This window comes from Capra hircus, chromosome 14, assembly GCF_001704415.2.
Source record: "Capra hircus breed San Clemente chromosome 14, ASM170441v1, whole genome shotgun sequence".
NCBI lineage: Eukaryota > Metazoa > Chordata > Mammalia > Artiodactyla > Bovidae > Capra > Capra hircus.
Window position 1 is genome coordinate 50987724 of NC_030821.1, and position 22880 is coordinate 51010603.

The window sequence follows — 22880 nt, forward strand, 5'->3', positions numbered from 1 at the left end:
TACTGGCAAAGGCAAAACTGCAGAGACAGAAAACATGAGTAGGTGCTGAGGACCTGGGGTTGACTACAAAGGGTCAATACAAGGGAATTTTGAGGTGGTGATGAAATGTTGCATATCTTTATTGTGGTAGTAGTTACATGACTGTAAATGTTTTATCAAAACTGCTGAACTATATACTCAAAGGACTGTTTAAGTCTGTAAATTATACCTTAATTTACAATGAAGGAAATAGCTGAAAGGTGAAAAAAGCACCAACTGTATACAGATAACAAAACAATATATTTTCTTCACTGGTATATGTGATCATTTTACATTATAAAGATAACAAACTCTGTGACATATTTTTTAAAAAGATAAGTATGATTTTGAGACCTACATCACACTGGGACTTCCCTGATGGTCCAGTGGCTAAGACTCCAAACTCCCAATGCAGTCTTTGATCCCTGGCAAGAAACTAGATCTCACACACTGCAACTTAAAGAGTCCACATGCTGCAAATAAGTATTCTGCAGGCCACATCTAAGACCTGATGCAGCCAAATAAATAAATATCTTTTTAAAAGGCCTAATCACATTCAGTGAAATAAAATCTATAGCACTCTATAACCAGATTAGGCAAGAACTTCAAAGAAAGATGTATAATGAAAATAGTATTTGGATTGTTAATAGGGATTCAAGTTAATGCTCTTTACTGAGATAAGAGATACCAAAAAAAAATGTTTTGCAAATAATGAAAATCCCTACAAATAGTAAATAAAATAGTATGGTAAAAAGCACAAGCGTTAAGGTTAGTCTGCCTGGCCTGAATTCTGTCTCTGCCACTTAGTAACTGTGTGACCTTGGACAACTTATTTCAACTGTCTTAGCTTTATTTTCTCAACTATAAGGTCCTCGAAGGGTTTTTGTAAACATTAAATGAGAAAATAAAAGTGCTTTCTGTAAAACACTTACCACTTAAAAAGATACCTGTTACTAATTTATATAATGTTGAAAATTTGAAGATGTTTATTCTCCATTTTAACTTTAATTGCAAATATTAGAGTCTCGTAGGAATTAGGACTAGAGTCATCAGAGGATTCAGAGGCTGCTTAGAGTGGCAGCAGACAAGACAAGGGGGTGGCCTGAGGTGGTGGGTCTTGTTACATCAGTCCTTTCGAACCTGTTGGGCAACTCAGCGGGCAACTGGCCAGTCATTATTAGCAGTTAAGTGCCTGCCCTGTGCCGCACATGCACATTCGCCCCAACTCCTAGAGGACCAGAAGACTCTAGCAGTCTAGGCTAAGAGGAGGCTTATGAGATGCCAGGGTGCAAAATATAAGGAGCCCTGAGCACCTAATTTGCCTACCCTAGTCCTGGCCCCTACCTTCACTCCAATATTGTTATTTCCACACCTCTCCCAACTCACAAATTTTCCATAATATTCCCTGCCTCAGAGGCACAATCTTTGTTTCTGCTTTCTTTAAAGCCTGAGAAGATTCACAGTTTAGTATCTAATCATTAGCCTTCACTGTTGTTAATGTGTCCCAGATTATATACGTTTCCTACCTGTTTTGGATAACTTTCAGTTTTGAAATAATTTAAATGCTGTTTTTTTTTTTTTCTGTCAATACAGAACTCTTTCTTTGAAGGCATCTGAAAGCTTGCTGACAAAAAATGATGCACGTGATCCTCACCTTCTTCATAATTTGAAAGTAAATTTGTAAAACAGTAAAGTCAACCTCAGTGATCTGAAACGTTTCATTCTTTTATAGCACTAGGCAACATCATCTTTTGTGGTTTGTGGCTTTACAGTCTCTCATTATATAAGAAAACCTTTGCAATTCCTGTTTGATTTGCTTCTTTATAAAACCTGAAACAGTCCTTTACAATTGCTTTATTCCTCATTACATACAATTTTCTGGGAAAATAAAGATGTGCTTTCTCATTCATCAACAGTAATCGTTTTCTGAACTCACGGTATTTTGGTGTGCTTCTTTATCTTAAAGTGTAAATCTGACTATATTTATCGAACGGGAATTGAGATGAAAACCTGAGGATTACTCTGAGTTACTAATAAAGTGTGTGGAACTTTATACTCAAATGAAGTTCAGTTCAGTTCAGTTCAGTCGCTCAGTCGTGTCCGACTCTTTGCGACCCCATGAATCGCAGCATGCCAGGCCTCCCTGTCCATCACCATCTCCCAGAGTTCACTCAGACTCACGTCCATCGAGTCCGTAAGTGCCACCATTACTATGTACTAGGTTTGTTGTTTAGTCGCTAAGTCGTGTTTGACTCTTTTGCGACCCCAAGGACTATAGCCTGCCAGGCTCTTCTGGCCAAGGGGATTCTCCAGGCAAATATACTAGAGTGGGTTGCCATTTCTTCCAAGGTATCTTCCTGACCCAAGGATCAAACTGGTGGGATTGACAGGTGGATTCTTTACCAGGAAAGCCCTGCACTTCTTGGCAGCTCCAATTTTTAAATATATGGTAAAGGATGAAATTATGTCACATGTACAAGAACGGTTTCATTAAGGATACTTTAAATTCGATATTCTGTCTCGACCCCCAAAGAAGATTGACTCAAGAATTGTTTTCAAGGATGCATTAATCACATTGCTGGGAAATATTGGGCGCCTGCTCAAACTTCACCTGTGAAGGCGATGGTTGCAAACGAGCGGAAGCCACACCAGGTCCGGGGCGCCCAGGGCCCGGGCTTTCCCGGGCAGCGCCCCCTTTTCTCAAGGAGCCTGGACGCGGCCGCCATCCCCGCTCCCCAGGAGCCACGAGGGTACAACACCTCGGGCGAGCTCCCCACAGGGAAACTCCCAAATCCGTTCCAACTACGGAAACAAAGGGGGGGGCCCGGGGGGATGGGACGATGGAGGCGCCGACCTCGGGAAGAAGCGATTGCGACTGGGGAAACTAAAAGTACCACAGACCGTGCGCACGCTCGAACTCAGTGCAGTTTACCTCCGGGCGGCTCAATACACTGGTCGCGGAGTCCCGAGGCGGCGGGACTACGCTTCAAGCGGTCAAGACGGCAGGAGACGTTGACCTTGTGGTGCAGCAAACGGTGAGCGCGTCGAGGAGGCACACGCCACACTTCCTCACCGAAAGTTAAGGCGCGTTCCACAGAACGGCCACCTTCGCGCCTCGGCCCGGCGCGGGTCTGGAAGGCGCCCGGGGCTCACCTAGAGCCCGAAGCGCAAGGTTCACGGCGAGACAATGTAACTCGCGAGGCCGCGCTGTGGTCCTTAGAGCCCAAGCCGCGACTCCGGCCCCGCCGGAGCGCTTGACGTACCGCGCTCGGGGCCCGACCTGGGGGAGAACCTGAACGCGGGGGCGTGGCCAGCAAGACGCCCCGCCCCTATGGCCCCGCCCCGCCGGACGGTTTGATTAATGAGTCTCCCGAAGCAGAGAGGCTCCCGGAGCACGCAGCGCCACAGCCCAGCACCACAGGTGCCAGAGGACGTCGGCGGGTCCTGCCGCGGTGATCCCAGCGCCTAACTTGGCCCACAAGCAGTCTTCGCCTCGGAGGAGCCCGCATAAAAGGCGCACCCGATCCGCTGGACGAAGATGGAGTGACCGGCGCGGTCCAGGCCACGCAGACCCGGCTAGACGCTTCTCTTCCCGCGCAGCAGAGCCGAACCCCGCACAGCCCCTCCAGGAAAGGTGAGGACCCGGGTCCGACCCCTGCCGCGCAGTTCCCGGACTTGGACGGGTGGCGGGTGCCTTAGTCTGAGGTGACGCCACAGGTCCCTCACTCTGGCAGAAACCGCCCCGGGCTCCTGCTGTCGCCCCTGGGGACCCCGAGCCTCCGGAATGCATAATGCGAGGGCGGCCGGCTCGGCCGCGGCGTGGTCTACGAGTTGACCCCCTCCATCTTTCCCGCGGGATGGGCAGGTTAATAATCCAGACGCGCGAACAAGTTCTGAACCTGAAATCTTCCTTCCCCCAGTATCGTAGCCTTCTTGACTAAATTGTTGGTGGAAAGTAAGGCGGTTGGGCTTCCCTGGTGGCTCAGACGGTAAAGAATACGCCCGCAATGCGGAGACTTGGGTTCGATTCCTGAGTCAACAAGATTTCCCTGGAGAAGGAAATGGCAACCCACTCCAGTATTCTTGCCTGGAGAATCCCATGGACAGAAGAACCTGGTTGTCTACAGTCCATGGGGTCGCAAAGAGTCGGACACGACTGAGCGACTAAGCACAGCACACAAGGCTGTTTGGTACCGGGGCCCGCCTGAGCCTTCTAACCAGTCTAGGAATCCTCAGGCCCCCCAACTCTCCCCAGACCCCGGGAGGCAAAAGTGCCCCAATCAGAAGGCGCTCGACTCTGAGATGGCCCGGAGCCACATCGGATGGTGGGGCAGGGCGCGCAGCGGGAGCGAGAGGGCTGCGCTCCCATCCGGACTAAGCTCGACCAGCGCCCCGGCCTCACCGCGCCTTCGATCCTTTGCAGGGAAGCCGCTATGGACCGCGGCGGCCCCGCAGGCAGCCCCCTGATCTCCAGCAGCGAGCTCGCGCCCCCGGTAGCCGCAGCCCGAGACTTGAGCCCCGGACGGACCGGGCCGGGACCCTCGGGCCCAGGCGGCGGCGCGCGCTCGGGAGGCGGGCGGCCGGCGGCCGCGAACGCGGCGCGGGAGCGCAGCCGCGTGCAGACTCTGCGGCACGCCTTCCTGGAGCTGCAGCGCACGCTGCCGTCGGTGCCGCCGGACACAAAGCTGTCCAAGCTGGACGTGTTGCTGCTGGCCACCACCTATATTGCGCACCTCACCCGCAGCCTGCAGGACGACGCGGCGCCGGCGGACCCAGGACTGGGCTCCCTTCGCGGGGATGGTTACCTACACCCGGTCAAGGTAGGCGGGCAGAGCACTGAGGAGCCGGGCCCGGGAGCAAGCCACCATGACCTGCCAAGTCTGACACTGCTTGGGCAGATACCAGCGAGCTCTCACCGCTCCTTCCGGGTGAGACAGGGGACAGACCCGAAGAGCGATCTTCGCCTGCCAAGTGACCGGCAGGGAGGTCCCCACTGCACTAGGTTACTCCTTAACTGTTTGCAGGTAGTGGCTTAAACCTGGGGTGGCTTGGGTAGGGGGAGTCTCATGCCCCCTATAGGATGATGGAACCTACAGAATACCTTTACTAGATGAGAAATTTGTCGGGGGTGCCTGGTGGGGTGCTTGGTTGCACATCCTGATAATTTTTAGTTACCAGAGCCTTTGAGGGTTTTAAATTTACATAATTATGTTTCCCCTTGTGATTTTTGTCAATTTTTGTTAAACTTTCACGAATTAAATAGGGTGATGGAATTATCTGTTGCTAACTCACCCTAGGAAACCAATGTTGAAATTTTTCTGTAAAATAAGACCGTTCTGCATCCCCCTATGGTAAATTTTCAGTCCATTTTAATGTTAACTATCATAGACTAGGCAACTACCAAAAATGTTAGAAACGTTCGAAAAACTACCATGAGTTTATGTAATTTTCACAATAAATTGGCATGTATTTGTGTTCGGATTAAATACTATATTCAGATTCTTTAATGTACAAAATTAGCCAAGAGAGTTCCTCTTGTATAATATTTTTTACATTACATGTAGGTAGTAATGTACAAAAGTGGTCGAGGTTTTGTTTAATACGGTTTATATCATTATGATTTATTACCTATATTGCAATATTTAGACTCATCATCCTGTTCTCCTAGATCTAATTGTTTTTAAATATTACATCAATCAGGCTTTCTGTTCAAAATGAATCACCTTCCCTATATTTTCTAAAACTAAATATTCAAAATTTTATTCTACTATTCTGAAGCATTTTCACACACACAAATATAAAATTAAGACTTTGCCTTAAGTATATCCGTGTTCAGTAAATTATTGAATAATCATTATTGAAATGAGGGTAAAATACATCCTCTAATATTGACTGAACTTAAAATTCTGTGGTAAGCTTTAACAAAATTTACTTTGCAAATGTAATCAACATGATGATATTCAAACTAGTTCAAATATTAAGTGTAAATATTTGAAGTATTATTTATTCATAATTATGATAGCCTATTCCATTCCATTCATGTGTTATATAACCTCAGCTGGAAACTTATTCATTACTAATTAAGGGGTTTTGTATATAACCATTAGATGTTATTAATCTATCAATATTAGATTAATATTAGGTACCTCAGATTGCTATTCAAATGTATCATTTATATTAGATTTCTTTTGACTTGACATTATACTCTAACAAAGTTTATTTCAACATTAAGTAGGCTTAATACAAAAGGCATCTGTTAAATGCCTCTGTGGGAGAGAGAAATCATATGAGAAATCCCGTTGTTTTGCACTTTTGTTTCTTGCAGTGCTTTTTTGAATGAGTAACGTTAAAACCATAATTTTCATGAATGCTAAAACCATAAATTTCATGTAACAATAAGCTTAACAAGAGTTTCTTTTTGCCCTAATTCCCATACCAAATGTTTTTGTAGTCTTATAACTCTTTAAAGAAAAATTATATCTCATTTGTCCTCTGAATCAATTATTTGATTTTAAGAGACTATTATAGGGATAATGAAAGACGGCCAAAGATTACCTCTTAAAACAAAATTGAGGGACTTCCCTGGTAGTCCAGTGGCTAAGCCTCTGTGCTCTCAATGCATGGATGCCAGGATTCTATTCCTGGTCAGGGAACTAGACCCACATGCCATAGCTAAAGATCCTGCATGCTGGCAAGAAAGATCAGAGATCCCAAATGCCACAACTAAGACCTGGGCACATAAATAAAAATAAATATTAAAAAATGAAATTGATGGTGGTTGAACAAATTACTAGTCTATTTTAAAATTATTTACTGAGTGCCTGCTATGTGCAAAGCACTGTTGTTAAGAGAGTGAATACAATTAAGGGTAAGACTCAATCCTTGCCCTAAATGAACATATAATGGAGAGAAAGACAGAAATACAGTAACAGTATTGTAAGATACAGGCTTCCCCAGTGCTGCTGCTGCTGCTACTGCTAAGCCGCTACAGTCGTGTCCGACTCTGTGCGACCCCATAGACTGTGGCCCACCAGGCTCCCCTGTCCCTCGGATTCCTTGCCGTTTCCTTCTCCAATACATGAAAGTCAAAGTGGAGTCACTCAGTCTTGTCTGACTCTCAGCGACCCCATGGACTGCAGCCTAGCAGGGTCATCCGTCCATGGGATTTTCCAGGCAAGAGTACTGGACTGGGTTGCCATTGCCCTCCGCTTCCCCAGTGGCTAAGCGGTAAAGAATCTGCCTGCCAATGCAGGAGATGCGCAGGTTCATTCCCCACATTGGGAAGATCCCCTTGCGGAGGAAGTGGCAACCCACTCCAGTATTCTTGCCTGGAGAATCCCATGGACAGAGAAGCCTGGTGGGCTATAGTCCATGGAGTCGCAGAAGAGTCAGACTGGACTTAGCGACTGAACAATAACACTTTTAAGAGAGAACACTGTACGTGCCATAAGAGACTATAACCCCGTGCTGTGGCGATGCAGAGGAAAGAGATTCTGTGTACGTGCCATAAGAGACTATAACCCCGTGCTGTGGCGATGCAGAGGAAAGAGATTCTGTGTACATAACTGAAACAGTTTGTGACACTTGATTTTACAAATATTACCAAAATGCTTAAATATTAAGTCTGTTGTTGATTAATGCCAAAGAAATATTCTGATTATTTGTACTTATTAATCTACAAAAGGTACTGTAACCTTTAGTTAAAGAGTGTTCCAAAATGACTATTTTTCTGTCTTACAACATAGTATTACTGGGCCTTACTTTGATGATCAAAGATCCATTAACAAATATTTCAAGGCCATAATTTTGAATCATCAAAATAATCATCTTATTATCAGTATTAGAGATTTGGCATTGTTAGCATTGTTGGGAATTTATAGTAAGAGTACCCCAAGGGACTTGCCCATTGGTCCAGTTGTTAAGATTCTGTGCCTTCCAATGCAGGGGGCCGGGGTTCCATCCCTGGTCAGGGAACCAGATCCTGAATAACGTAAGAACCTGCATGCCAAAACTAAGACCCAGCGCAGCCAAATAAATTTTTAAAAAAGAAGCTCTCCTGAGAATCTTAAAAAAAAAGAGAATACCTCAAATGAAACTGGAAGGTTTAAGAGACTGGGATCCTGGAGGATAGGCTAAAACAACACTTTATATGCGTTCGGGATGTGAACAGTTCTGATCAGCACCAGTATCCGAAAGAGCAGAACTCCAAGAGAACAGGGCTGTATTTCAGATACTTACATTGTAAGAAAAGCACAGTTGGCCTTATTAATTGCATTACCCCTGGAGAATCATTGTTGATAACACAGATAAACAGTAATTTTAAAAAATAAATTTTGTTACTTTGTTTTGTTATTTTGGAATCATTTAACTCCAAAAATCAAGAATATATATTTTTAAAGTCTTTTGTTTCCGGTTTAGTTCTGGTTAATTGTATGAGTGCATTAGATTGTTCTAAGCTAAGAAACTACATAATTTTAAATATGCCTTCTTAGGTAAAGTAGAAAGTCAGGACTGTGTTAATCTACACAATGCTAAAACAGACCATTGAGAAGTGAAATGTAAATCAGTCACCTGGTTTTTTTGACATGATGCTGCCATGCAACCTAACCAATATTTTATTTATATGTTTATTTCTGACTCCTAAAACTACTTGTGTGTCTACATTAAATTCATTTAAAAAAATTTTAGTAGCCTTTTTGAAAATCCAGGGACACAAAGTTATTAAAAAGGGAACTTTACTAAGTCCATGAAATATCAGGCAAAAATCCACATAAACATTTTTAGGTTTGTTTCATAAATTACATATAAATTACTTATGTAGTGTGTGTGCTCAGTTACTCAGTGGTGTCTGACTCTTGGCAGCCCCACTAACTGTAGCCCACCAGGCTCCTCTGTCCCTGGAATTTTCCAGGCAAGAATACTGGAGTGGGGTGCCATTTCCTGCTCTAGGGGATCTTCCCTACCCAGGGATCAAACCCTCATGTCTTGCATTGACAAGACAATTCTTTACCCAGATTCTTTACCTCTGGGCCACCTGGGAAGGCCACTTACCTACTAGCAAGGCTGTAGAGCAGATGCCTTCATTGGTCCACTCTTGGTTGCATGCTTTAGAGTGATTCTCAATACAGTGAAACCCAGGCAATACATAGAACTAACAGGGAGCATTCAGTAATACTTTTATTTATTTTTTGATGTGTTTTAATTCACATTCTCAAATTATTATTATCTACATCTATTATCTATATTCTCAAGTATAGAATTCTCAAATTATATTTGAGGTTTGAGCATGAAATTTTTATACTCATGAAAATGTGGCAGTAGTGTAAAAGATTGAAAAGTGCAGATTTAGGGACTTCCCTGGTGGTCCAGTGGCCAATACTGCATGCTCCCAGTACAAAGGGCCAGGGATTGATCCCTGGTCAAGGAACCAGATCCCCACATACTGCAATTAAGAGTTCACCTTCCACAACTAAAAGACCCTGCATGCTGCAAGTAAAGATCTTGCATGCCTCAACAAAGTTTGACGATCCCACGTGCTGCAACTAAGATCTGGCATATCCAAATTAATTAAGTTTTTTAAAAATAAAGGAAAGCACTTGTTTATGCTATGCCTGAAAATCTGCACTTCAAATTGATGATCTGTGCCCTGTACTATTTGCTGGATGTGGTAGTCAGCTCAGACTGTGAAAATAAAATACCATAGATGGGTAGATGAAACAACAGAGATTTATTTTCTCACAGTTCAGGAGGCTGGAAAGTTCAAGATCATGGTGTTGGCCAACTCACTTCCTAGCAAGAGCTCTCTTCCTGTCTTGCATTTGGCCAACTTCACTCTTTCTCAAAGAAGGGGAGCTCTACTTCTTCTTAAAAGGCCACTAATCCTATCATGAGGGACCCACCCTCATGACCTCATCTAACCATAATTACCTCTCCAAATTATCATCACACTGGGGGTTAGAGCATTAACAAGTAAGTTTTGGGGGAACACAAATGTTCACTCCATAATACCATGACACTGGATTCTTCAGTATAATGCAGGTCTTAACTCTGGTCTAACAATGCCAAATTCAGACATATCAAAAAATCCCAGGCAAATTTCTAAAACACTTCACGTTCCCTACTGGTCAAGGGAATCCCAGGAACAGGACCAATATGATACATCCAGAGCATACACGAATGCACTTCTATGATTTAAAACAAAACCTGAAATGGATTTGCAAAAATAAATAACAATCAGTCTTATTACTGTATTGAATATAAAATACAAGTTTGTTTATAGGAAGATTATATAGGAGTGGAACATTTTAAATTCCAAGTAACACAGATGTTGTATTTAATCTGTGTTGAAGTTCTGCTAGATTTTGAGCAGAATAATCTGACTTTAGGACTCTGAAATGATCTAAACCACATTGGAGCAAGTTCAGTTATCACATCTGGAGGCATAAAACTCATATGCTTACTTATTATTCCTTATGCTACATTTTACATCTGGAATCCCAGTTGAGGTGACAGTCCCTGTATTTGGAAGGCTTATAAGGCAGGCTTATATTATTTCAGATAAGAATTGGCTCTACCTTATACTTTTCTGAAGAGATCCAGTCTGATTTAATTGCTCTGGAGTGTGATTTGGCCATTAGTTTTTGGGTTTTTTTTTAAAGCTCCCATGTGATCCTAATGCGCAACTTGTGTTGAAAAGCCAGAGCTCTTATGAACTTTTTAAAAACTTATTTATTCATTCATTTATTTACTGGCTGTATTGGGTCTTCATTGCTATGCATGGGCTTTCTCTGGTTGTGGTGGATGGGGATTACTCTCTGGTCGGGCTTTTCATTGCAGTGGTTCCTCTTATGGAGCACGGGCTCTAAAGCATGGCCTCAGCTGCCCTACAGCATGTGGAATCTTCCTGGATCAGGGAACCTATGTTCCTTGCATTAGCAGGCAGATTCTTAACCACTGTACCACCAGGGAAGTCCTCTTATGGACTTTGAATTGTTAATAACTCTACCTCTGTTTGAGCACCATGGTTTATCTTCCAGGCATTTAAGAACATTCCAAGGACCACCCTTTCCACTGGTGGTCCAGTGGCTAAGACTCTGTGCTCCCAATGCAGGAGGCCCAGGTTTGACCCTTGGTCTGGGAACTAGATCCCACGTATCACAACTAAAGATTCTGCATGCCACAACTCCTGTATGCTGCAACAAAAATTGAAGATCCTGTGTGCCACAACTGAAGCCTGGCAGAGCCAAATAAATATATTAATCTGAAGTTTTTTTAAAAAAGAACATTTCATGGTGCTGTGTAACCAGCAGTCTGCCCATGAACATTCACTGGTGAAAGTAGCCTGCCACTCACACCAGTGTTTACTCTCTGGAGAGTGTGGGACCCCACTGCTGACCTCACAGAACTACACTTTAGTCTAAAGACTTATCTTTGTATTAAAAAAAAAAAAGCGGTGTTTCTCTGATTAGTATTCCAAGGACCTTAAACCAAAATTATATGACCGTCCCCTCTAAGAAAAAAAAGTCCATCCTGAAAGTATTACCTATAGTGTATTTTTTCATCGTCATCCTGTTTGGAAATTAATTATATTATTTGAAAGGCTGGCTATTTTAAAGGTGAATTTAGAAAAGTCACAATCAGAATAGAAATGTGATGATGACTGAAGGTTAGAGCGTGTGATGCCAGTACAAGCAGACGTTTAATCTAGATGTCCTAGCTGTGTAACCCCGAACATTCTAATATTTGCAACTTCCGGATGTTGCTTTTAGCAGGATAAAATGTTTAGGTAGTTGAATTAGTCACTTTTCATTGTAACCCTTTGTCAAATGTTGATGCGTAATACCACATATAACTTTTTAAAACATTTTTAAAGCCAGGGATTTTGTTTTAGGTTGAGTTTAAAGTTAAAATATTGTAGATAGATAAATTTTCCTACATCTAGATATACTTATTCTTCATAATTTTTTGCAATTCTGGCCCACATGCATGCATTATAATCAGAGTCTGGGTATATTTTTAATTTTGCTGTTAGCATTAATAAACTTTTTTTTGTCATCACTTAGACTTCGTAATCACAGTTGTTACTAGCTACATAGTATTGCATTTGCATTGAAGCATTAGGAATTTTTAATATTCTTATTGTACACTGTCTGTCATAGATACTAACTTTTGGATTATTGTTTAAATATTCTTTTTCAGAAATGGCCCATGCGATCAAGATTGTACATTGGTGCTACTGGTCAGTTTCTGAAGCATCCTGTCTCTGGAGAAAAAACAAATCATGACAATATTCCAACTGACTCTCAGCCTTAGGCTCTCCCCTGATGAGAGCTGGTAGAAAGTGATGTTGTTGTTTTTAACTGATATGAAATAACTATATTTATTACATCAGACATAACAAGCATTATTTCTGAAAGTTTTCACGTGAATCCATAGTTGCATATTCTAATTTGTCTAATCTAAGTAAATGTGGAATGATATCCTCAGTCGAATGTAAAAATACACAGCTTGTCCATTCAGTGTGAGAGAGTCATTACTATAAATTGCAGGAGAAACTAATGGGAAAAAAAAAATCCATAGGACAACAAAGAATTGTGTACATAGCCAAAGAATACATATGTTTTCTGTAGTGTATCTATCACAAGCTCATCTATACAGTCTTCCTGGTTTAAAAAAATAAAAACTGGGTTTGTAAAACACCAGTATTTCATTTTTGTGAAAACCAGCCTGTGCTTAAAATTGGTCTAAGAAGCCATTCCAGCTGGAAGTGCTAGATCATTTACTCAGTTTTAGCTGAATATATGTGAAGACTATTGAGCTATATGGTGACACAGTAACTTCTATAACTGTTTTTCCCTCTTAGAAAACTTGTTTGGAATATTAGAAATGGTTTGCTTCCTAGGACAAGTCTTGGCCACCTTCCTAGAGGATTATTAAATATCTTACTATGTTTCCAGATTATGGAAGGCACTGGGCCTCCCTGCAACCCTGTGTGAACAGCAGATGGTTGTCGCTGGGTAACAGGGTTTGCCCCCCTTCCTGCCCCCAGTCACTCCATATCCACCCTACTCTCAGGTCCTGGACCAGGTAAACAGGTTTAGCTGTAGCCCCTAGAGAGAGTGGCATGTTCAGGCCTGTTGGGGGCCTCCAGTGAACCCCTTGACCTTCACAGTCACAACTTTGGCCAGGTTCCTTCTCCCCTTGTCAGCTGCTGTTCAAAGTGAACCTACCCGACCCTTATGGAACAGGAGAAGTCCTTTCTGACTTGGGACTTCTGGGGCTGATCTGTACCTTGAAGAGGTCTAAGGACACAGAGTGACCATCCTGAGATACAGGATGCTCCGATTTGGACCCACAAGCAGGAAAAGCCCTCTGCTCTGGGTCTCTCCCACTGCCCTGCACACAAAGTACCCAGGGAGCAGCTCTTTTGCCTGCCTGAACCAGTGGTTTCTGGCAGGAGCTTGATGGTCTTAGCTGGGAAGTGGAGATATTTATCAGGGAACACAGCGAATCTCAAAACAACAGAGTGTAGTAGAGACACTTGTTTAAAAAAAGTATTAGTCTCTTTTGTCATCTTTGCTGATTTAGATTCCCTTATATCTCCCTTTCTTATTTTTCTCCTCACTCTTTACTATTTCACTGTCCAGGTGTATAAAGGTCATTCATTTCTTGATAACCCGCAATTTTAAAGTTGCTTGGTTTGGTCCAAGATTATTAAATAGAAATGTGTATGAATGGCCTTGGTTGAATTAATATAGCAGCTGAACCACCATTTCATTTCCTCCTCCATTTAACTCCAGCTTTTGGCAGTAAAATGAAATAAAAGACTATTTGAAGGCAAAGTTTATTTGAGGATGATCATGTCTTGGCTCATGTCTGATAGTTTGTAACTTTTATTTTAATGTGAATATACTGGTTGTAATGTGACCAAAGCATGTCCTTAAAAAGAAAAGGCATATAATAAAAAATGTCTGCATATTACTATGTAGCAAAAATGTTTGTATATTTAAGTATTTGTGAGTATACTTACCCATTCATATGCCATTGAAAGGAATACAAAATAAAATGAGATGGATTCAGCCATTCATTATTATAAATTATTAGAATAAAAAAGTGCTAAAAATAATCTTTTAAGGAATGGAACCAGAACTTCTTTAAAGTTACCTGGGACTGAAATGAAAACACTAAATGTGATAGCAAGAATTTCAGGGAAAAAATGCCGTTTTTAAAGCATTTAGTTGGGGAATAATTATGATTTTTGTTAAATTATCAGACTTTTCTAAATCCTCCTTCTAAATTATTAGTCATTGTCTTAACAGTATTATTTTTTATTTCTTCTTGTCCAGTTACAAATGTTTTAATGCCAAAGAACTATAGTTCTCTCATAAGCTTTATAACATTTTATTAAATTGCTAAATATGGTAACAGCGTTTGGTAGGTTGGAAAACTTGAGGTGAAATTGCATATTTTCACTCAAAGTTTAAAAGAAGCATGCTGTTTAATTAATGGTGCATGGTCAAGATAAAGGATATTACTAAAATAAAATAAAGCACCAATTTGAAAACTAGTTTAGTCTGTTATATCTATCTCTGCAGTTATTTAACAAATACCTATGGCAACACTTGGAAATCTTTCTAGAAGATAGACACCTGCTTGGTATTAGCTTCTTCACCATGCTATCTTTAGTGAAGTATGTAATATGGAGGGGAAGAGGGTATACTGGATCACCATATTATCCCATAATCTGCAAGGGAAATCCTCCCTTAAGTGTTTTCAGTTTACTCACCTCTCTCAGTAATAGTCATATATTTACGATTCCTCTGTAGTGATAATTTGGGTGGATAAGGAAATACCTTTTTAGAAGCATAACCAGTTCTAATAGACCTTTAAAATATTTAGTGCTTCTTTTTCTGTTTATAAAAATGCTTACAGTGCAGTTTGTGTGTCAATTATACATCAGTAAAGCTACATTAAAAAGTATATACATACCTGTTTTAAAAAATAAACTGTAACGAAAAGGAATGAAGTGGAAAAGTAAAAGTCTAACAGTGGAAGTGGTTGTTTAGAAAAGAGTGAAGGTGAAAGTATCTGTTTCACACATTATTTGCTGATAGAAAATACTGGTTTTAGGGACTTCCCTGGTAGTCCAGTGTCCAGGACTCCATGCTCCCAAAGCAGAGGACCTAGGTTTGACCCCTGGTTGGGGGAACTAGATCCCACATGCCATAACTAAGATACAGTGTAGTCAAGTAAATAAAAATGAATATTTTTTAAAACTTTTTATGTTTTGATAAGGCTTTTTTGATCCACCTACTTCAATCTGCAGAGTTATTGATATCCTAAACAGTAATTTTCTTATCTACTCATGGAGAATTTATTTAAAGTAAGAAAAAGCTGTAAGAAAAGAAAATAAATGCTAGTTGTCCTCGCTGAAATACACAGTATTAGTTGAAATTGCTTTTTAGGTTAAATTATTCAATAATTTTTCCTTTTTCCAAAGGGTCTCATTTTATATTCATGAAGGCAGCTAGCCAGTTATTATCAAAAAGAAAGCTTTCAAGCTCTAGTGAGATCTCTTTTTTTGGTTTAGGTTTTTGTGTTTGTTTGGGGGGGGGGTAAGGGGAGTGGGTTATAGAGGTAATTCTATATATATTTTCCAGCAGTATTTAATCTTTTTCTTTAGTCTTCGGTGTATCAGTAGCGCCATTCTGAGGAAATAATCCAATCCAGACCAAACATCTCCACCATGGCTAACATAATTCCATTAGAAATCAACACATGAATTGTATTTGGCATCTTTTAAGACACTTTGCATGCTGGCTGTATATAAAACTATATTCTTAGCTGTCAGGGAGAAGAAATGATAAGTCAAACAGATTGCTTCTGATCCAAATTCATATATTAGATACCTTAGAGGGCAGTTTAACCTAAATGCTCTTTCCTAGCTCTGTATAGGGTATTACAAATTATATCAATCATGTATTTTATTTGAAAATGTATAAACTTCGACTCTTCTGGCACTGCAGATTGTCTTAATCTGATGACAAGTTCCTTTTTTTTTTTCTTAATCATTGCTGGATAATATGATACCTAGTTTTCCAGATAACTTACAACTAATAGTATACTATCGCTGTCTTTCTCCATGGTACACATTTTTGATTTTTAAGTTTTGTTTTTCTTATAACCAAAAATATACAAAAGCTGGAACTTCCCTAATAGCTCAGCAGTAAAGAATTCACCTGCCAATGCAGGAGACTCAGGTTCGACCCCAGAGAAGGCAATGGCAACCCACTCCGGTACTCTTGCCTGGAAAATCCCATAGAAGGAGGAGCCTGGTAGGCTGCCATCCATGGGGTTGCTAAGAGTCAGACACAACTGAAGCGACTTAGCAGCAGCAGCAGCAGGTTCGATTCCTGGGTCAGGAAGATCCTCTGGAGAAGGAAATGGCCAAATAAATTTTTTAAATAATGGTGTATGTGTCATTAAAAATATAGAATAATATTACAAAGATTTCCAACCCTAAATCAATAAAAAAGAGTAAAGCCAAATAAATGGAAAATGTACAAAATCTGACTCCTAAAGAAGCACTAAAGGAGTACTGCTGCTGCTGCTGCTGCTGCTAAGTCGCTTCTGTCGTGTCCGACTCTGTGCGACCCCATAGACGGCAGCCCACCAGGCTCCTCTGTCCCTGGAATTTTCCAGGCTAGAACACTGGAGTAGGTTGCCATTTCCTTCTCCAATGCATGCAAGTGAAAAGTGAAAGTGAAGTCGCTCAGTCATGTCCGACTCTTAGCGACCCCATGGACTGCAGCCCACCAGGCTCCTCCGTCCATGGGATTTTCCAGGCAAGAGTACTGGAGTGGGGTGCCATTGCCTTCTCCGAAGGGAGTACTACAAAATTGTATATCTCAAAAAACTGTACTTTTATTTTGCTGCACACTAGTAGATGGCGGTCTTATATGTGGCTATTTTATTGAAAAAAATAAATGCCCCTTAAATCCTGTAGATTTGCTTTCTATAAACTTTGAGTACAGCACAGATGGTACTGCAGCACAGTTGGGAATGAGGGACATTAAATATTCTTGCCCAACTGCATAAGCCCAGGAAAAGCTTCCCTTCCTATGTTTACACAAGCCTTAGTTTCAACTCATAAGAGAAGCCAGTTCAGTGAAATATACCTCAATCAGTCAGACTTTCATTATAAATTACACCACGGCACATAGCTGTCAGAAGCTTTTAAATTATAAACTGAAGAATAATCTTAACTATTAGGCTTAAAGATTATGTCAATAGTCATTTCCTGTACACATGAATGTTACTGAAGAAACGCATGCATTCCTGCCCTCTCGGGACGAAGAAGTATGTCCATGGGGAGGTCTGGGGATGAACTTAAATCACTTGTCTCTGTTTTTATGGCCATTAAAAACTGGGGGCCTTTTAAAACAATGTGAGGTCTAAATAAGGACTGATTTTAAACATTCTTATTTTCAAATAAGTTCTGAAGTCACTTAATTTACAACCTTTAAATGTGTGCTATTATAAGGCACCTAAGTGCTTTACATACTTATCTATGTATGTCATGCATGTCAAAATGTTTAAGTTTATATTTTTTAAAGGCTCATGCAAAACTGTCCTTACTGTGTGTAGCTCACCTGCACCTCTTGCTGACAGTAAGCCCCTAGACCAGAGCCCTCTTGAAACTGGGCAATAATAGCAAGTGAAAATAGTGGGGTTCAACAGCAGGGATGTGCTACAGTCCATGAAGTCACAAAGACTCAGGCACAATTTTGCAACTGAATAACAACAACAATGGCAGAGACAGGAGAGTCAAGAGAGGGAAGAGAGGTGAGAAGCAGGAAGCTATTTCCAGATCCTCTTCTCAGAAGGAGGAGGCCTGTTCCAGCCATGTTCAGTCAGGCCACAGGTGTGATGTTCTGGAACGTACAGGAGAGACTACCTTGAAATGAACCTGACTTCCAGCTAAGATCAATCCATCACTGCAATAAGCACCAGGCTTAGTGTTTGCCCTCAACAAACACTTGCCTTTTCTCCTCTTCACCTCAGCTCACAGTTGATGTGAAATAATAGCTAAGAAGGGCTTCCCTAGTAGCTCAGCTGGTAAAGAATCTGTCTGCAATGCAGGAGACCCCGGTTCGATCCCTGGGTTGGGAAAATCCCCTGGAGAAGGGATAGGCTACTCTCTCCAGTATTCTTTGGCTTCCCTGGTGGCTCAGACAGTAAATCTGCCCACAATGCGGGAGACCTGGGTTCAATCCCTGAGTTGGGAAGATGCCCTGGAGGAGGGCATGGCAATCCACTCCAGTATTCTTGCCTGGAGAATCCCAAGGACAGAGGTGCCTAGCCGGCTACAGTCCATGGGATCACGAACAGTCGGACATGACTGAGTGACTAATCACAGCACAGCAATAGCTAAGAAAGTACACGTAAGCAGCTCAGAGCAAGTCAGGTTTGTCATTTCTGGCTGGTCAGAGGTTAGAAAAAGGGTTATAGATGATACGGTGAAGCGTGACACAAAAACCCAAGAAGCTGGACTTCCCTAGTGGTCCAGTGGCAAAGAAAGCACCTGTCAGTGCAGGAGACGTGGATGCGATCCCTGATCTGGGAAGATCCTACATCCTGTGGAGCAACTAAGCCCGCGTGCCACAACTACTGAAGGCCAAGTGCTCTAGAGCCTGTGAGCCACAAGAGAAGCCACTGCAATGAGAAGCCGCGAACCACAACTAGAGAGGAACTCCCGCTTTCTGCAACTAGAGAAAGCTGAAGTGCAGCAACAAAGGTGCAGCAACAAAGACGCAGCACAGCCGAAAATAAAGAAATACATTTTTAAATAAATAAATAAAAACCAAGAAGCCACAAAAGAAAAGCTCAGTAATTTTGACTATGTAAAATTCATAAAACGAAAGAAAAAACATAAGGTAAAAAGACAAAAAAAAAACCAAACTTGGGAAAAAAGCCACAACACATGATAGCCACACCAGTAATTTCCTTTATATAATGAAGCTCTCAGAATTTAAAAAGACCAGCTACTCAGAAAAATGCCCCCAATGATATGAGTAAGAAGTTCATAAAAAGAAACCAAACACCCAGTATCTTTATGAAAAGACACACAAACTCACCTAAGATAAGAAATGTAAATTTAAAAAGAAATGAAATAAAATATTTCACCTATCTGAATGCTATAAACTATCCGATTACAAAATAAGTCCTGGGGATGTAATATACAATATGGTAAATACAGTAATATCTGTATTGTATATTTGAAAGTTGCTAAGAGAGTAGATCTTAAAAATTCTTAACACAAGAAAAAATTATAATTATGTGAGGTGATAGATGTTAACTAAACTTGTAGAAATCATCTTGATATATATCATTATGTAATACCTCTTAAACTTATACATTGTAATATGTCAATTATATCTCAATAAAACTGGGAGGGAGAATGTGTAAGTGATGATGACTAATTTTTCTGGTATACTAGAGTTAACTTGTTTTAACCATAATGCTTACGTATTTATGTTTTTGATGAAAATTAATCTTTGTCATTTTTATCCTCCTGCCTTTTCTCTTCCAGGTTAAAGTAAATGGAGAAATGTGACCAAAAAAGAATGACACAAATGTAAAATACCCATTTTTAGTGAGGGTGGGGAAATGACGATTATAGCACTGTTGGAGTATCAGTTCAGTTCAGTCGCTCAGTCGTGTTTGACTCTTTGCGACCCCATGAATTGCAGCACACCAGGCCTCCCTGTCCACCACCAACTCCTGGGGTTCACTCAAACTCACGTCCATCGAGTCGGTGATGCCATTCAGCCATCTCATCCTCTCTCGTCCCCTTCTCCTCCTGCCCACAATCCCTCCCAGCATCAGGGTCTTTTCCAATGAGTCAACTCTTTGCATGAGGTGGCCAAAGTACTGGAGTTTCAGCTTTAGCATCATTCCTTCCAAAGAACACCCAGGATTGATCTCCTTTAGAATGGACTGGTTGGGTCTCCTTGCAGTCCAAGGGACTCTCAAGAGTCTTCTCCAACACCACAGTTCAAAAGCATCAATTCTTCAACGCTCAGCCGTCTTCACAGTCCAACTCTCACATCCACACATGACCACTGGAAATACCATAGCCTTGACTAGACGGACCTTTGTTGGCAAAGTAAAGTCTCTGCGTTTTAATATGCTATCTAGGTTGGTCATAACTTTACTTCCAAGGAGTAAGCGTCTTTTAATTTCATGGCTGCAAGCTTTTTAAACAGTTTCACCATCTCTCTCCCAATATGTTAAGTGTACATACCCTGACTTAGCAATTCTACATTAAAGAATTTGCCTGCTAATACACAGTCATAAAAATACATAACAATAATTATTGTAGGTATTCATCATCTTTTGTCTCATCATCTGTATACTTAAAAGTTTTCCCTGCCTTCTGTACTGGCTGCACTCAAGAAACCTACCAAAAGTGCAAACCTGAGGGTGTAATGTACTTGATCAAATCCATTCAACGGTTCCTCATTGTGTAAGAGCAGGTCTAACCCCTTAACTTGGCTTCTGAAACCTCTGTCTGTATCACTGCCCACAGTCCTCTACCACTGCCTATTTTACACTTTGTGTGTGTGTGTGTGCCTGTGTGCTCAGTCATGTCCAACTCTTCGTGACCCCATAGACTGTAGCCTGCCAGGCTCCCCTCTGTCCATGGGATTCTCCAGGCAAGAATATTGGAGGGAGTTGCCATTTCCTACTCCAGATGATCTTCCCGACTTAAGGATCAATCGTCATCTCTGTGTCTCCTGCATTGGCAGGTGGGTCCTTTACCACTGAGCCACCTGGGAAGCCCACCCATTTTATACTTCAGGTTATAGTAAACACACACACACAGAGAGCTGTTTCATGCTTCAGTGCTTTTGTTCATCAATCATCAGTTGGTCCACAAATATTTTCTTAATACTATGGCATGCATTGTTCACTGCTTGTCATATCAGTTAGGAATTGCATTCAACTGCTAATTAGAAAGTCTGAACCATACTGGCTTAAATAAATTAGGGCTTTCTTCTCTCCTGTAAAAGAAATCTACAAGGAGGAGGTCCCGGGCTGGTAAGATGGCTTTGTAAATTTATCAAGGGCCAAAGCTTCTACATATTTCTCCGTTGCCAGAAGTGGGTTAAAAGGTCGCCCCTAGGTCTAAGGGAGGTATATCTATCAGTCTGGGTTTGGGATGGTATCTGCTCTTGCTCAGTTAAAAACACTCAGACTTCTTACAAGGAATTAGTGACTTTCATCACTGGGATGAAACCAACTTGAGCTGGATTTCTAGGAACAATTTCCTAAGTCATTCCATGGAACTTGGCTGCCAAAGCAGCTGAACCTTCTGCCACAACCTGTATTCTGCCTGCCCAGTGGAAGCTGACTGACTCCAGAAGCGCACAGCCTTTGCCGTGTAAAGGCCAGCACAATGGATACCTCGCAGCTTGCTTTTCTCCTCATGTAGCTCAATTTAGAATCTGGGGTTTACACAAATGTGTTTCACTGGTAGGATCTAATTCACATCCAGAATCTAAGCTGCTAAAGAGTTTTGAAATGCTATGTAATACTTAGCCTTTCATCCTCTGACATATAGAAACAGATAAAAGGAGGCTGGGGAAGCAAGCAAACAGATTGAAACAAGGGGCTTACCCCTAGAACTAGGCACATAACACAAAATCAGGGTTTCATTATCAGGGAAGAAGGCTGGGGATGGATACAGGATGGTGACAAAGAACCTGACCCAGTCTTAAGAAATCAAGGAAGACTTCCTGAGAAGGCAAAGAGGGACAAGAAGAGCATTCTAGTTATAGGAAAATCCAAGTGAAAAGAATGTGCTGCTTTGAAAGAAAGTGCCTGGGGAAGAAGGATGGGTATTTCACATATATTGTCACATTTATTCCTCACAAAAATCTTAGGAATAAGTTATATTATTCCCAATTTTTAAATGAAAGAAGGCTTTGAAATGTACATTAAAGAATTTGGATTTAAGGGTAGCCATAAATCTTGCATAGACATGCAGAGGTATTGGGTATCAAGGAGCTATTCATAAGCAGAAAGAAAAGTACAAATTTCCAAACAACATAAAACCCCATACCTACAACTAAAAAATAAAACAGACTGAGAAAAGTTATTGGCAATGCATGTGACTGTTAACTGACAAAAGATTAGTATCCAGAATATAGAAAGAAATCCCATAAATCAAATTTTTAAAATTATAGATGCTTCAGTAAAAAACTGGTCAAAGCTCTGAAGGCTATGATTTACAGAAGAGAAAACCCAAATGATTAACAATGTGAAAAAAATTAAGAGAAAAAACATAAAATTATGTTTTCAACCTCATAGCAAGTGCAAATTAAAATAACAGTTAACACCATTTCATATTTATCATATTGACAAAATTGTTTAAATTCTGAAAACAAGGATATAGAGCAACTATTTGGAAAGCAACTGACTATTAAGTATGAAGATGAATTTATCCTTAGATCCTTAAACCCAGCAGTTCAGCCTCTAGAGACAATGGTGTGTTAGGAAAGCTAGTTGTTAATTATTCAAGTATTCAGGTATCTTGTGAGCCAGTTGTTAGTAGCTTGAAATCACCATGATATATTAACAGCATTGTTATTTTCGTTGTTTAGTTGTTGAGTCGTGTCTGACTCCTTCGTGACCCCATGGGCTATAGCCCGCCAGGCTCCTCTGTCCATGGGATTTTTCAGGCAAGAATATTGGAGTGGGTTGCCACTTCCTTCTCCAGGGGATCTTCCCCACCCAGGGATCAAACTCACGTCTTCTGCGTTGCAGGTGGATTCTTTACTGCTGCAGCACCAGGGAGG

At 41.2% G+C, this 22880-nt stretch overlaps 2 protein-coding genes across 2 annotated transcripts in view; both read left to right on the forward strand.

Annotated features, from left to right (window-relative positions):
• Window positions 1-1927, forward strand: part of PPP1R42 (protein phosphatase 1 regulatory subunit 42) — a 45747-nt gene extending 43820 nt beyond the window's left edge. Inside the window, exon 8 of the mRNA XM_005689037.3 lies at window positions 1612-1927. Coding sequence (XP_005689094.1) covers window positions 1612-1625 — 14 coding nt within the window. The 3' untranslated portion in view covers window positions 1626-1927. The remainder of the gene's footprint in view (window positions 1-1611) is intronic.
• On the forward strand, window positions 4452-13876 carry TCF24 (transcription factor 24). Its single transcript, XM_018058125.1, has 2 exons — window positions 4452-4838; window positions 12217-13876. Exons 1-2 carry the CDS (start codon window positions 4452-4454, stop codon window positions 12328-12330), a joined length of 501 nt encoding a protein of 166 aa, XP_017913614.1. The 3' UTR covers window positions 12331-13876.

Coding starts and splice junctions, on each gene's coding strand:
- TCF24 (XM_018058125.1), top strand. CDS start 4,452: ATGGACCGCGGCGGCCCCGCAGGCAGCCCCCTGATCTCCAGCAGCGAG. Junction 4,839..12,216: donor GTTACCTACACCCGGTCAAG/GTAGGCGGGCAG, acceptor ATTCTTTTTCAG/AAATGGCCCATGCGATCAAG.